Source organism: Homalodisca vitripennis, chromosome 3 (assembly GCF_021130785.1).
Source record: "Homalodisca vitripennis isolate AUS2020 chromosome 3, UT_GWSS_2.1, whole genome shotgun sequence".
Classification (NCBI taxonomy): Eukaryota; Metazoa; Arthropoda; class Insecta; order Hemiptera; family Cicadellidae; genus Homalodisca; species Homalodisca vitripennis.
This window is the reverse complement of record NC_060209.1, coordinates 86277470-86294147: the sequence shown is the minus strand read 5'-3', so window position 1 is coordinate 86294147 and position 16678 is coordinate 86277470. Positions and strand designations below refer to the sequence as shown.

At 33.6% G+C, this 16678-nt stretch overlaps 1 protein-coding gene across 2 annotated transcripts in view; it reads right to left on the bottom strand.

Moving 5' to 3' along the window:
- The window catches only part of LOC124357144, a 187024-nt gene that overhangs the window by 24413 nt on the left and 145933 nt on the right, over positions 1-16678 (bottom strand). For both annotated transcript variants that reach the window (XM_046808643.1, XM_046808642.1), the window contains 3 exons: positions 12196-12394; positions 8840-8926; positions 474-3865 (listed from right to left, as the gene is read on the bottom strand). In XM_046808643.1, the coding sequence (XP_046664599.1) occupies positions 551-3865; positions 8840-8926; positions 12196-12394 (3601 nt within the window). In that variant the 3' untranslated portion in view covers positions 474-550. The remainder of the gene's footprint in view (positions 1-473; positions 3866-8839; positions 8927-12195; positions 12395-16678) is intronic.

Sequence of the window (16678 nt, the reverse complement as noted above, 5' to 3'; positions counted from 1 at the left end):
TAACTGGGATCCGAGCATGCATGGTGCTCAAAAGTAAGAATGTAAATTTGATAATTTCTTTTAAAAGTGATAGAAAAATTCAGAAAAAGGTATAATTTTGGTGTATTATTACAGTTATGATAGTTAGGGTACTTATGAATCAACTTGTATAAACTACATTAGTGTTTGAGTAATTCTATTTCACTTTGAGCAGGCTTATACAACATTTTATCCAGACATATGAATAATAGGGTCTTGAAGTATATTGGTTTTGTTTATTTAACTTCTATGATGTTTTACCTCCATATGCATAGCCATCTATCAAAGAATTCAAGTGACCTCTTAAGTCATTCAAAAACGTTGTTCTTTAATGTTCATAATAAAGTACAAACATTCTGCTTAAAAATATTGTATGTATGCTATTGGGATGTTAGAAATAACCACTTAAAGAACTATTCAATTACAAAATAAAAATACTATTTAACAACAATTACCTTTCTTTATCAAATATCCATCAGTTGAAAGAACAAAGGTGGTAGGCAGGTTATTCTCAATGAAAGAACCACTTTTCTTAGATAGGGGACAAGGTTTGGTACATTTTGATAAATTTGGGATGTTTTATAGGAGATTCAACAACAGGCTGTTCATTTGATGTTTCTTTTCCAGTAATTACTGGACTATTATCCAAATTTTCATTGAATATAGTTTTTGGAAGTGTTTCTAAATTTACATTTGAATCTGTTACGGTCTTCACTATTTTAATGGAATTTTCTTCACCATCTGTGGAAAATTCATTTTCTTTTTCCTTCATATCATTGGGTAATTGAGTAATTATTGATAACTTGTCATTCTTAGATTTACGTTTACTTCTCCTACAATGTGTGAAATGATCTTCCTTGTCAATAACAAATTCTTTGCCGTGTGTGACTATTTTTGATATTGAATTTACATTGTCTTTCATTTTCTCAGAATCCATGTTTTCATTATTTTCAGAAACTTCAGTGGGCCATTCCTTATTGTCACTTGTACTTGATGAATTATTTGCTTCTTTACTGTCATGTGAAGTTTCAAAAGTGCAGCTAGTGTCTTCTAAATGCAGCTTGGGTTTTCTATTAATACCATCATTGTACTTCAATGACTTAGTTTCACTAATGTCTGTTTTCATTTCATCTGTATTTATCTTCGAATTATCGTCAACAGAAGATTTAATTGGTGGTGTAATATGTACCATATCAGCTATATTTATGTTATCTACTGTTTCTCGTGAGATATCAGAACTGCTTGAGTGGGATGAGTGTCTCGTCTTCTTCTTAGAGTGCTTATGTTTATCATTCCCACTACCTTGACAATCTGATCCAGTAGAATTACTGTCCTCAAAATCATGAAGAATAGACTCGACAACATTTTTTGAAAACTCAGATTCCATGACTTTTTCTTTAGAATTGACCTTAACACCATTTCTATCTGTGTTATTTTTTGTCATTGAAACTTTGACTTCTACAGATTTGGACTTATCACTGTGTTTTTCTTGAATTAATGATTTGGATATTTTTGGATCAGTTCTTTCAGGGGTAGGAAACCGTTTTAACTCTCCTTTTGTTGGGATTGATAGAACAGGTATTCTTCTCTCAGTGGTTAAACTACTCTTCACATCAGATAAGGGTTGCTCTTTTTCAACATCACATTTGGGAGGGTTTACTTCCTGTTGAATTTGTAGAGAAAATGATGAAGCTTTAACCTGATTTTTACTATCACCTATACCAACTTCTGAATTGTCTTTCAGTGTAGATGATTTGTTTTGTTGGTTTTTCTCCAAATGAGGACTGGCCACAACTATTGCCGAATTTTTATTTGCAGTGTCTATTTCCTGGTTTTTGTCAGAATATGTAGCAACTTTATTCTTAGCCGAGTCAGTGGTATCTTTATCTTTCTCATCAGATAAACATGTTTTTACATCTGTAAGAACGTTTACATCTGACTCCTGTTCTAGTTTTTGTAGTTCATCTATAGTGTTAGATAACTGAGGAATTACTGAGTTACCCTCGGAACCAGGAAGGCAATGCTTAAGAGTGTTTGTAGCTTTCTGTTCAGAATCAGCGACTTGTTCTACTTCACTTATTCGTTTATCATTGTTCTTTTTTCTACTCTCTCTTCCAAAATCCTTTGATAGAACTTCTGTTTTATTATGTAAATTGTTTACATTTAAGTCTGGAACATTATCTTTGCCTAGTTTTTCTGAATTAACTTCTCCTTCTTTATTATGAACAGTTTTAAATGCATGTTGAAAAATACTCAAATCAGATTTCTGAATCACCTGACGAGGTTTGTATAAAGAGAGCTGCTCTTCCGATTTCTTTTTTGTTATTGGCTCATGAGGTTTACTGAATAAGGATTCATTTTCACTATCTTTCTGGACGTTCACCAAACTGTCACTTAATTCAGTACTTTTTACAGATATAGTGTCCTTATCTTTTTGCTTCAATTGAAGCGTTGTAGTCTGATTAGATGGTTTAGAATCAAGATTACACCTGTTCTGATGTTCTGTTTTCTTTGCATTAATACTTTCCAAAGTTGGTGTAAGACGCTTCCTTCCAATTGAATGTGACAAAACAAATGCAAAAGATTTGTCAACTTGAGCATTAATTTGTTTTACTTGAGACTCTGACAATTTAGGTTTTGAGTTTGTTGTTACATTACTCTGTACTTTTTTGTTAATGATGGTTTCTGATATACTTATTTGTGATGTTTCTTTTATAACACATTCTTCAGTATTTTCATCACTGTTGTTACAAGGATCGTAAGGCTCATCTCCTACCTTAGCTCTCCCATTGTTTGGTGATTGCATTGAGACGTCATTCTTTTCTACATTACCCGAACTTGTACTAATAGTATCTTTAAGCTTGGAAACAATACCTTCTATTTTACAGTTTTTCTCTATGTATTTGTCTGTTTTAACAGTTTCATTTGATTCTGCAGTATTCATAGATTTTGACTCCACATCAAACTCTGGTTCCAAACTATTAGCCTGATCAACAGCTGTGACTGGTCTAGGCTTGTAGTTGAGTTTGATTTTCACCTTTCTATCATCATATTGGCTAACACTGCCACTATTAGATGATGAAGATTCAATTTTTTCTGGTGATCTGCTTCTGATTTCCACCGGAGCAAGTCTTGGGTCTTTGTTTTTCATTCCATCACAGGTTTTTAGGCACTTTTTAACACTGTTTATCGCTTCTTGTACAGTTTGGTTGTTTTGTCCCAGTGGATTGTGTTTACATTTCTTGCTGGACTCAATCGGATGTACATTGTGCAGACTTTTAGGAAAATCATTGTCTGGACTGTCAGGCAATTGAGTTATGACCACAGGTTTTGAGTTTACATTTTTAATTTCTTGATGGACACTTATTAAATTGATGTTTGACAAGTGGCCTTGATTAGGCATCCGGTAATGTTGATGGCATGGAGGAGGCATTTGCATCTGATATGGCAAAGGTGGTGGCGGTTGATTCAAGAACGGAAAGGCCTGTTGATGGGGAGCACTGTACTGATCATAGTTACTCATCATTTGTGGCTGTGTATACATATGGTGCTGCACATTTGACCCCATATCCCCCATCGGCATCCAGTTATTAAACGCAGGACCAATCTGATGAACGTCAGGATAACCCATAGGAACAACCATATCATTAGGATGGTGCTGAGGAGGCATCAGAGTGGTGTTGGGAAGAGGAACAAAGGAAGTGTAAGTGGTGACGACTGTAGAGTCGCTGGCAGTTGGTGGGGGTGGCACTGGAGGCGGCTCTGGAGGCAGACCTGGAGGCAGCGGGGGCAGTGCAGGTGTGGACGTGTCAACTGGCACATCTGGCACACTCGGTGACGAACTGCCCTGGAAACCCATTTACATACTTCTCTGACTTGGAAGACATTTTATTTATGAGTTTCAAGTATAAAAGAAAACAGTGAATAATAAACTCAATATTTAATATAAAACAAATCTAATTATAATGTATTTTAGAAATAGTAGGAGATGTGTTCAAAAATAACTTACTTATATATATATATATATATATATATATATATATATATATATAAATTAGGTTTAGATAATAAATATGTTCAATTAAACATTTTATAATACTTCAGGATGTTGATAAACCAAATTAAATTTCCTAACTTCTTAAAAATTACATTTTTATTTTACTAAGAAGGACTGTTTTAGATTTTATCCATCAAATTGACAATAAAAATAATTAAAACATTACATTAAAATAACTTTTAACTCAACTTTAATATTATTAGATTTTAAACATTCTGTTCAATAAAAATTAAATTTTTAATATAAAGTAATTTGTACGTGTTTTAAAATGAAATATCAAAAAATTAAAAATATTAACTAAATCAAATTTAGCACAATTGTTTCCTATAGTTCACTAATATATTCATAGATATTGTCATTACAAAGCTGATGGGCCACCATTTACAAGCAAACACAATAACTATTCACCTAAATACACCATTGATGCAACCAAACCGAAATGTGCAGTGATGCACATCTACTACCTTTACTCTCCAATTGTTTGGTGATTGCATTGAGACGTCATTCTTTTCTACATTATTCATGATTCTGCAGTATTCATAGATTTTGACGCCACATCAAACTCTGGTTACAAACATTAGCCTGATCAACAGCATGACTGGTCTAGGCTTGTAGTTGAGTTTGATTTTCACATTTGATAATCAAAACTATGTAAGGAAAAGAACCTATTCCTGAAAATCTTCCTAACAGTTTAATACCAAACACAAAGCGTTTTGATTATCCATGGGATGTAGCACATAAAATGCACTTGCATATACACAATGTGCAGACTAGAAATGTCATACTATCCATCCACTACTACCATACATGTGCATGTGCGATCTTGATTATTAATCTTAACTATTATTCAATATTATTAATTATTAGTAATTATACTTATTGTAGGTTGACGCTATTCATTGTACAATGTACATTTTATTGAATAAAGGATTTTTTAATTTGAATTTGAATTTGATTATTCAAAGGTTAATGGGCAATGTATTCTGTCATATAAACAATTTATACTGAATATGAAAAATAATTTGTGAATAAAGACATTTTGAATTTAAAATATAAAAAATGTGATATACAATACAATACTGATAGATGTAATGCTTTTAGTTCCACTTTCTCTCGAATAACTTATATTATCCATCTGATCAACCCAGAAATGATTTTTTTATAGTATAGAAAATTGTGATTGAATGAATTTATTTAATCATATGCTAAATTAAGTCTACAACAGACTAAGTTTTGTAACTTGCATTTGGGGTTTGACAATTTTATTGTTAGTCTTTTTATTCCCTATTTAAAAATTTCTCTATTAATTTTATTTAATTCCGCGATGATAGGCTGATTATTTGTACATTTTTAGCATAATATTAATACATTACAATCATTCTTCAATCATACTTCATTTTCAGTGTTCAATGTGAGTCTGCTATCAAATCTCAATAAAAACTAATAAATAATATTATATGATGAAAAAAATCAAGTGATGGAATCCACAAAACTCATTCTTACCTAATTTTACACTCAATGAGGTACTAAATTGGCCTGTAACCACATCTGATTACAAGAAATCTCATATATTTTTATTACCACTTTCATGTCAAACAGTGCTGTAAAAAGAGTATACAATTTGTTAAAGATTATACATAATTTATTACATTCCTTATATTTTGAAATATTAAATTGAGTGCATTCATTCTATTTGAGACACAATGACTATAGAAATGTGATAAGATACTATGCATAAAGACTACACAATGAAAAATGAGAATATAAAGCAAGCAGGCATGCAAGAAATAAAAAACATAGTTGAAAAGATAAAAAATATATTTTGAAATAAAAAGGTAACATAAATTGGTAAGACTATCAGTAGTATTGGTAAGAAGGATGGTAGTAGTGGTGTGGCTTCGGAAGAGATTCACAGTACTGATAGAAAGACAGAGCTGAGTATCCGGTATAGTAGGTGTTAACTCCGTTGACAGGTAATAACCGTGTTGGGTAGCAGCTTGCCATATTTACCTGGGAAAATATTTTGGTTTAATCGTACTTTTCAAACAATAATGCAATAACAGTATCCTATGCTCTGCCCAGAAAGCCTTCACCTAATAATGGCCCATAACGAAGTCATAATTTGTTTAGTGAAATTGATTTACATATCTTCTAAAAATATAGGCTAGTCAGTTGATGTATTGGTTTGATTTAACTCCACCAGATATAGGAAGAGACCAACCAGCTTTTGTACATCAACTCTCAGATAATAATTGGTTAAAAATTCTTGTGCTAGCTGCTGGATTATGATACTCAGTACTAAAATAGGCTTTTAAATACCTTTAGTTGTTGGCTAGTATTTTAATACTAATTATTTGTTAGCATGTGAAAATCCTTAAGCAAAGTGGGATTTGAATCTAGGTCCCTGGGATGATAAACTGAGATGTTAACCACTTAGCAAAACAAATAATAGCAAGGAGAAATGAGCTAATGAAAGCTCAGGGAGTGTGACATACATCGTCATATATTGGAAAAGTAAAGTAATGTATTTCTTCAGGTTTAGAATTTACCATATTCCTTATTTCCTACTCACATTTTCTTTTATATGTGAAATATTTACTCCATGTATTTGGGTATAGTTTATGGTTTTCTAGAAAAAAAATAAAATTCTTATCTGTTAGATACCAGAAATTTATAATTTTCATTATAATAGCAACTTACAAAATATTGTATTACTCCAAACATATGAAATATGTCTGTACAATTGATAAATCATAATAAAAAGTCTATAGTGAATTTTATTTTATTGTTGCTTTTTTATTGAATTGGTATTTCATTCTGAGTAAGAATATATATAATATAACATAAATTCATGTACAATTATATTATTACTTAGTAAAATGATTACAAGGTGGGACTAGGTTACACTATGTGTTGCGTAACAGGCTTCACTGAGGTTGCATGGAAAATTCAGGTATATGTCATTTTATCCTCGAGATATTCTGTGGACAAATAGACAGACAGACAATTGTACAGAAAAGAAATTTTTACATCCTTCGGCAGAAAAAAGAGCAATTTTGTCAGTTCACCGAGTTTTAGGCTTCAATGACCATCAGCCAAATTCCATGGATGAACATGTGCCATCATAGAACTCATTCTTGTGTATGTATGTCTTAAAATGAAGTCTCATTCAAAATTTTCCCTCAAGATATATTGTCATATGATACATTCACATTTTTGTTCATATGTTATTTTCATAGCAGTGTTTAAATAATAAAAGTTCTGATGAGCTAGTGAGAATCCCATAACATAAGAGTACGTTGATATAAAATTTTGTCATCAACTTTCCACTCTATTATTTTATTCTTTTTATCTTTACAATAAAAGTCCAAACACAAAATCACCACAATATAATGCATCTGTTAGGGTGGTTAAGCAACATAAATTACTTATGTAAATTATATATTAAAGTCTTATATGATTGGACTCAAGTTTGTTTACAAATTTATTCATTCTGCTATTTTCTCGTTGGCATTATGGTTACCCATAAGACCAATTTAAAAATATTCTCTAACGTTCAACCAAATTTGTTGGAGTGACATGCACCATCACCAAACACAGTGTTACCTATATAGAAATGAAGCTGCATGCAAAATTTGAAGTCTATAGGTCAGTTCATTTTTGAGATATTGTGTAGACAGACAGACTAACAGAAGTGGAATTTTCCACCCATCAAGTGATAGGCTTCGCTAAATTTTAACTCTTTTATTTTTATTTACATCTATTACTACTTTATCTGCTTTCATAACTGTTGTAAATCACAATCCTTCAGCCCATTAACCATAAATTCTCAATAGGAGCAAAGAGATGTGAAATATAATACACAGAATTAATCACCTCCCGATTCACAAAGCTGTTCAAATTATTTCTTGATTTTTTAAACTCGTTGATACTGAAAATCGGGTTTTAGATTTCCCTGATTGTACAAAGAGATTCGTGGCTTATTTTCCTGTTTCTTGGTGTGTTAAATTCCTGGTTCAGTGGCCACCCTAGCATGATGTTACTGGATTGTGGGAGGGAGGTCGCAGTTCCACTTAATCCGCCCTCCTCTTAATCCACCACTGATTATAGATGGAATTTTACATTTATACTTAGTAGCTGCAGTTGAGTTTTTTGCAGATACCTGAATTGAAATTATTATCATAACATTGGAATCCCAGTTTCTGTTGAATAAGTGATATTCAACAATTTAATTAAACTAAATAAGTTAATGGATATATCTGAGACTAAAAAATTGATTTAAGACAGAGTCTCTGTGATATTTTATAAGTATATTTTTGGAAAGTTTTAATATAACTCAGAAAATATGTTTTGAACAGTGCGTCAGCAGAAACTGGAATGTTTGGATAAAATGTTTTCGCATTAATTATTTTACTTACCGAATATTTTCAATTGTAGAATCCATCTTCTATTTGTTTCTCTTCCCATTATTTCATTCTTCATCATAAACCACCTTTTAAGTTGAGCAAATTCGTTGATAATTTTACGAAATTCAATAAAAAGACCATCAAGAAAAGCAGCAACTAAATTAATGAAAACTACCAGACAGGCAATGTTACATACAACAATGAAAAAAACCAAAACAAATAAACTACATTAACTAACGGTCGTGCAAAGTAAGCAATAAAGTGAAATAATAAATGTGTTAATTTAGTCATTGTGTTAAAGTCACATGAGAGAATTAGGTGAGAGAAGTTTTCTGATGGAAACTGTATTCTATTATACCTCATTCATAACGACAGGATCATAGTTGTCTCGGACAGTTTCATAGTTGTCACCATTCGATGTGAAGGTGATGGATAAAGGTGTTGTCTGAAATCAGGTGTAACTTATTATATATTTCAAGATCAAAATAGTGAGATGAAATCATATATATTAAAAATTACGAGTATATACTCTCCAATAATCTTAGAACACTTACTTATGCTTTTGATTATTAAACTTTTGATTTTATTAGATTGCCCTTAACTACAAAAATAATTAATTTAACATTCTATAATTTTAAATTACAATAGGAACTAAGTTGCCATTACACCAGTAAAAAATTTAGGAAATATAAAATGAAAATAATTTATATTAGTTGACTAGAACTGATTCATCTACTTGGATGTCTGATTGAAGAAACGATGGGTTGAGGCTAGAAGGATGGTACTAGAGTCTACCCATGTTGCCTAAATCCATGCTAACGCATTGGATAATACAGACCTTGTCCTTGTGACTGTGACCGATCACATTGGCCAATGAAGGAATCTAGAGTCCAACATCCTGATATAGTAAGGATGAAATCTTTATAATTCAGACCTCACATCTTACTTACAGGCTAAAGACTGATTGTTATAGTTTTCTGGTTTAAATTTTTATACTATAGCCTTTGTTAGAGACTTAATACCGAAATAATGACAGTGATTATAAATGTATGAGGTCTAGTTTCACCTTTATAAAGACGCTCATCTTTTCAACTTTAAGCAATGAAGTTTGGTAGTTTAGTACTTCACAAACTATGAGTGCTCAATAGTGTGGGAAGGTCAAAGAGGGAAGAGATTAGGAGGTTAATAAACCATAACTTTATACATCATAATACACAAAACTGACTATACATGTCAGCTGATTATAATCAGCTGGATCATAACAATGATCTGGTTTGCACATGCCATTTTCATATTCTAACAAATAATTATCTGACCTAGCCTCAAGTAATTTATCAAATTATCCCAGACTCAAATTAGCCACCAACATGTAGGCCTACTACTTTGCTTTACCATCTGTTTCAAAAAGACCTTGCATCTTACAATCCTCTTAACTTATAGTAGAGGAGCCCGGGATGCTAAATTTGCAATGACTAAAGCGTCATGGGGGCCTATAGGATTGTGAAAATTAAGTCTTAAAACAAAAAAAGTTTATGTTAAGTTTTTTATTTCAGTGTGGAGAAAAGCGTAGACAAATGTTCAAAAATCTAAAAAAAATCATTCACATGGAAAAAAAGAACTTGAGCATGTCAGACATTCATAATGTATACGCGCCATGTCTTTCTGATAACCGAGCGCTATTAATCTGACGAGTAATTAGTGGACGGTGGCCATAAAAAGGGATAGAAAAAAGAAGAACAAAAAAAGTTATTCGAGTGTGTCAGATATTCAGAGGGAATGCTAAGTAAACTCAAAAAAGTATCCTATTTAAATGACTGACGATTTGGACGTGATCAAAAGTCATGACAGATTTGCGAAAATATTTAAAAAAATGCGGTCTTTAAATACTTGAGCGCATCAGATATTTATACAGGCGGTTCAATTCGATGTCCTGACAATTCTAAAAGATAATCTGACCATTTGAAAAAAAATTTTTTTCACACGTTTCTTTTCCACAAAATACACATTTAACACTTCACTCATTATTGTAATGTATATAAAACTTATTGCATTAAACAATAACAAAAATAAATAAAAACGTTGTTCTACAAAAATACGTTGTTATTGTGATCAGCTGAGATGGCGGCAGATGGTATTGTGCGGATGGCACGAGAGAGTGAAAGACAGAGAAAGAATGAGAAGGAAAGAAAGGTGCGGAGTGGGAAATACACAGTTCTCAGCGGCTGTACGCTCCACTCTTTATTTATGGTTTTAGCTACCTCACCCCATGAAAATAGTCAGATTATATTTTTTCCGTATTCCTTGAAAGATTTCCTCCAAAATAAAAAACAGTTCAATCGCGCTTGAGTATTTCGAGGTAACGTATTTTTTTACACCTTTGTGACTTGCCTATTTCCTTATACCACGCTTAAATCGTCAGATTATTGAAATCTACACTGTTCTACATGTGCTTAACTTACCTTGTATTTATCTGACGCGCACGAGTTTTTCTGAGGATTGATTTTTTTTTACTAGTCTGACGGTCTGCCCTCAACGCAGACCCCTATATTAAAGGTTCATATGTGCTAGGGGTACATTACAGGGTACAACATTTCTCCCCATATAATATTCTGACGCGCTCTAGTAACGCGAAAAATCCCTGCTTGGACTCCCCTACTATTACACCAGATGAGATATATTTGTTTTACAAAAGAGGAAAATTATTACAATACAATGTCTAAAAAGTGTTAAATATACTATAAGCTCCATGTCAGAAATAGAGACTATTAAATGTGTGTATTTACTGTATATGATTATACAAATGATTTTATGACATCCTTAACTACCTATTCCAGCTGATTGTTGAAATCAGTTACTATAGAAATATCTTAAGCAATCATAAAATACTGATCTTTTTAAACAATGTACATAGTAAAAAGTTGTTTTAATTTAATATTATCCTAAATATATATATTTATAAACAATTTTTACAACTGGACTTTAAACAATCCATCCAATTATCTGCTTCTTTTTAACAAATACCCATCAATACCATTTTCAATATTAATAACGCCACAACACGTTTTTGATATGAGATGGTGCAATGTTTTTAGTACCACCTAATTTTTCTAGTTCAGACCACATCAGAATATTTCTGCAATAAAACATCTTGAAATTTTAAACTATAGCTGTGGACAACTTTATTTAAAAAAATATTCTTAACCAAATCTGGCAAAGCCAATAATGTACATCTGCTTATAAAAGTAAGTAGAAAGGGGTCGTTGTATCCTGGTTGGCTGAAGTTGAACCAGTTAACAATCAACATGATAGCATGAGTTTGCGGCTGCATGTGACAAAGAAACCACATTTATAGCTGATTAATGAAATTTATTTCTGACTGGTTGAGTTGCAGCCAAAACAACCCCCCCTTACTCACCTATGTGAGTGGATACGCATCACTGGCTCTGCCAGTTTTGGTGTAACATTTGTTGATTTAAGACAGGCAAAAACATATTATAACGATTTATTATCTAAGCAACATTTTGACATACAGTGTGAAGCGGAACATTTAAATTATATACATAGCACCAGCAGCACAAGCCCTAGAACAAAGATGCTTTTACTATTTGGTTAGCATAAAAAATTTTATCATATTGCTAAAACAAGATTGATGCTTTTTTGTAATTTTTTTCTAAAATTTCCGTGGGTTGTCAAATATAACACTCAAATACTGACCGGTTGCGGCTTGGTGTTGCTGACCCTCAGCAAGGCCAAGGCTCTCTCGTGCTCTTCCTTGAGCTTGCGGCGCTTCTCCGCCACAGAGATCTGCACCATGGTGGGGCTGGGCGAGCGATGACGGCGATAGTGGCGCTCCTCGCTGGACGACCGGCTGCGGTGGTGGGTCGGGATCCTTGTCCGCGTACGTGATCGAGATCTGAACACACCTCTAACTTTAGTCTAGGTTGTCGGCAATCTAACATAGGAATCACAGAAGTGAAATTATTGTTATAGTATCTCATTCTATTTTCAAAGACTGTTCATAAAACTTCTTTTATACAATTGTGTTGTTTCTGTTACTTTGTGTGTACTCTAACCTTGTGTGTGGAAACACCTACGCTCCCATAATTAAGTTCTATCACAATCAGTTTGTCTCATTTAAAGATCAAATTAACTCATTTCTATCCCACAGGGTGAAACAGGGCATTTCGTGGTTTCTGATTCATCTACATAAAAAGTAGAAAAGTATGCCACACCACGTGTCGCAACAGGCTTCACTGAGATTCAGTGGCGCACCCAGAAGTCTTCTCTGGGGAGGGAAATATCCGGAACATCGAGGAGTCGGGAGCATGGAAACTCCCGATATCAATATCGGGGGGGGGGGGGGGGGGGGGGGTGTTCGGGCCCTCCCTTGAGAAAATTTTGAAATATCAGGTTCTATAATCGTTATTTCATAGTACTTCTGAACTAATAAAAGGAGAGCAAAAATCTGTCTACTATCGGATCAAAAACTAATAATATCTGAGTTTACAAGTTCACCGCAAACTACGTGATAACGGGAGTTGTATTAAAATTTAGTTCGTGTATTTATGCTTTTCTAAAAATAAAACTGTAGAATCCGATTAAGACTAAATATGCATTCAAAATATTATATATAAGTGTTTTGTAATTGAATATATAATTTTAGAATTTAGAATAGTGTAAAAATAAAGTTGTTATTAAGTTACCACATTTTCCTTTATTCTTAACCAGTAGATCACACGATTCGACACTGGTCACGCTACGGATCTAAGAGTCATTATCTTAATCTTGTAATTTTATAATCTATTATTTAAAACTTTTAATTTATAACACATATTAAATTAAGCAGGTTTTGTGAATTTACCGGTAACTGCTAGTTTTAAGGCGCAAATCACTAGACTGCGCCCAGGGTGGTGTTGCCTCGGTGGTGACAACGAATGACAACAAACTAACGCAGTACAGAACTGCTCAGAGTTCGGGGAAACTCAGTCACTACTGTGACAACCGATCACGTACGGACTACTATAACAGATACTTTGTACCGGATACTCGTCTGGTACAAAGTGTGTTGTGCCGGAAAGTGCCCGGGTAAAGGTTATTGCTAAAGGCACTTTTACGATACATATACTTTACACGTTTATTGCCGTTTATGGTACAAAATAATCATACTCGTTTAACAGTAACAGTACCTAGAACATGTAACTGTACCATTTTAGGAGTACTCTGTAACGTATGATTCTCAACAAGTACGCCAACGAGTACAATGCACGGTTACCGTCGTTCCTAAGTTTACCAGTAACAGTACTGGAACATGTACCTGTACTTTAGGAGTATTTGTATTTTAGGAGTACTCTATTACGTATGATTCTAAATCAGTACTAGTACATTTTGTGGTCGGCTAGAAAATACCATGTACAGATAAAAACCAAAACAAATAGTAAGAACTAACCTCACTTTCATAGTTGCTGTGTGACGGTAAAATTCAAATATTTAGTGTTTTGAACAAAATTGAATTATTAGATGTGTAGTGCCGGGTATTTCGTATTATATTATGACTGATATCAAAGTTTCAACATAATTGTTCTTTTTAGCCGAAAAAATACGATTAGGCAATCGATGTAGAAATGGAGTATCATACAAAATTTAAAATCTACATATTCTTTCAACATTTCTTTTCACACGATACATTCACAAGCTTTAATTAAATTGGGTTTCGTATAAGTTTTTAAATCATAAAAGGAGGGATAGTTAGCCTATAGGTGTTAATATGTTACGCGTTTCTTCTCTTATTAATCTACTCGTAAATATTCTTGTTGCCATCATGGTTACCCATGAGATGTAAAAGTAATCGCTCAGCGAAATTCCGTGGAGTGACAAGCATCATAGTCGAACTCAATGTTCCTTGTAAGAAATGCACCTTATGCACAATTTCAAGCCTATTAGTCAGTTCGTTTTTGAGATATTGTGCGGACAGACAAACAGAAATAAATACTTCGCTAAAGCTCAGCCCACAACACTATGGACAGGATTATTCTAAAAGAAGCGGTTATCTGAAGTATCCGATCTGCATTGTATGAATTAGACTACTGTTGGATATACAAGCTATTAGCTTGCTTTCCGTTAGGAACTGATTACATTATAAGGCTATAAATAGTATACTCAGACCCGCGCTGTAGGCACGTACGCGCAAGTCTGTATGTGATGCTACTTTATCGGGCCGATTATCCGAAATAGGCTTGGTCCCATCAACTCGGAATGATCGCGACCCTAGAACACAAACAGGCCAACCAGCTTATTCACGATTCGACTTCACGGACAACTATCATCTCACATTCCATGGAGAGTATATCTTGTTTTGATGTGGTAAAGCTTACATGAACGTTTAAAAGTACAAAGAATTCAAGAAATAGAGAAGGAATTAAGAGACTTTTATTTTAATCAAAACATTATATTAAGTATTTTATATATATATATATATATATATATATATATATATATATATATATATATATATATATATATATATACTCGTATGTCCTTCGTATGTATTCGTATATATAAAGTATGTCCTCTTCTTATTCATAGACGGTAATTTACATGAAGATATACGTCCACATCTACTACGCAATTTGATGTGAAGTACGTAAGCACATTTAATTTTCATAATCTCACATAAGAGACGGTTATTTTTGGAAATACATCCGAATCAGATTCCATTTCAATACAAATTCCTAAGTTTAAGCTCAGAAAATTCAATTATTAAAGGCAGACAAATTAACACATTATTCCATTTTAATCTTTCTATAATATTATTCTTTCGAATTAACATGTTTATAAAAATACGAAAAGCGCCCTGATACCAAATAATTAGATGGACTAGCAACAAATAAATGACTTTTTTGGCATAGAATTTTAGTACTAAGATTCGTCAAGCGAGTCTTTCGCTGGACCGATAAAATAATCTAACAGTTTTCATCACGGTCTTGGGATTGGGTGTAAAATAACGAATGTAAATGATCAAGATCAATGTTTTGTTTTTAATTGAGTTATAAAAATTAAAGTTCATATTTAATTATCCGATTATTAGAGTAGTATATGTTTTAAGTGAGTAAAAGCCCTCATCCGAGAAATTTGTCTTTTTGAGGACGAGGAATTGGTCCCCAGATTCGTCCTAAGACATCTCTACTGCAAAAGGAAGCCGGTATTATTTAGATAACATGCAGCACGTTGTAACAACAGATGGTGGTCGCGTTTAGCACCATACTGCGTGTCTGTTTTTCGACATTAAACATCAAGCTGCTATTTTGTTAGTTACACGTCATTAAGCATCATACTATTTGTGGCTGTGGCGTTATCCGATATTGACTGGATTGTGACATAGAAGCGTTAGATAGACGCTGTTAATGGTCACCATAAACCCGATATAGTTTGCACAAGAGTGTATTATTGACAACTGAAGACAGAAGTGGTAGTTTTGGGCGATTTGCAAGCCGCGAGCGTGATCAAGTAGCCAGGATTACCCAGTCAATGAGGAAGTCCAACAGTCTCTAAGCGGAGATGTGTTGATAAGATTAACAGAAACGGGGATACAAGTTACTGTCACATCTTAAGTTGATCACATGATTGAAGTGAAGATAGTGAAGGCCTAGGCCCAACAGCTAATAGTGGCGGTGGTGACGATGGACTGATCAACAGTCTCTAAGCGGAGATGTGTTGATAAGATTAACAGAAACGGGGATACAAGTTACTGTCACATCTTAAGTTGATCACATGATTGAAGTGAAGATAGTGAAGGCCTAGGTCCAACAGCTAATAGTGGCGGTGGTGACGATGGACTGATCAACAGTCTCTAAGCGGAGATGTGTTGATAAGATTAACAGAAACGGGGATACAAGTTACTGTCACATCTTAAGTTGATCACATGATTGAAGTGAAGATAGTGAAGGCCTAGGCCCAACAGCTAATAGTGGCGGTGGTGACGATGGACTGAACAACAGTTTGTCTATGAAGATCCTCATTTTCCTCACACGTTTGTGTGGTAATTGGCTTAAGCCATGTGAACGCGTTAGCCCTGAGAACGCCGCGCGATCACAAAACAACAGCCGGTAACATCGCAGATCAGCTGAAAATGAAGTAAAAGTGACATCAGTTCAAGGTCGAACACTCTTTTGTGGGAGTAAATGTATAAGTGTGTCAGGTA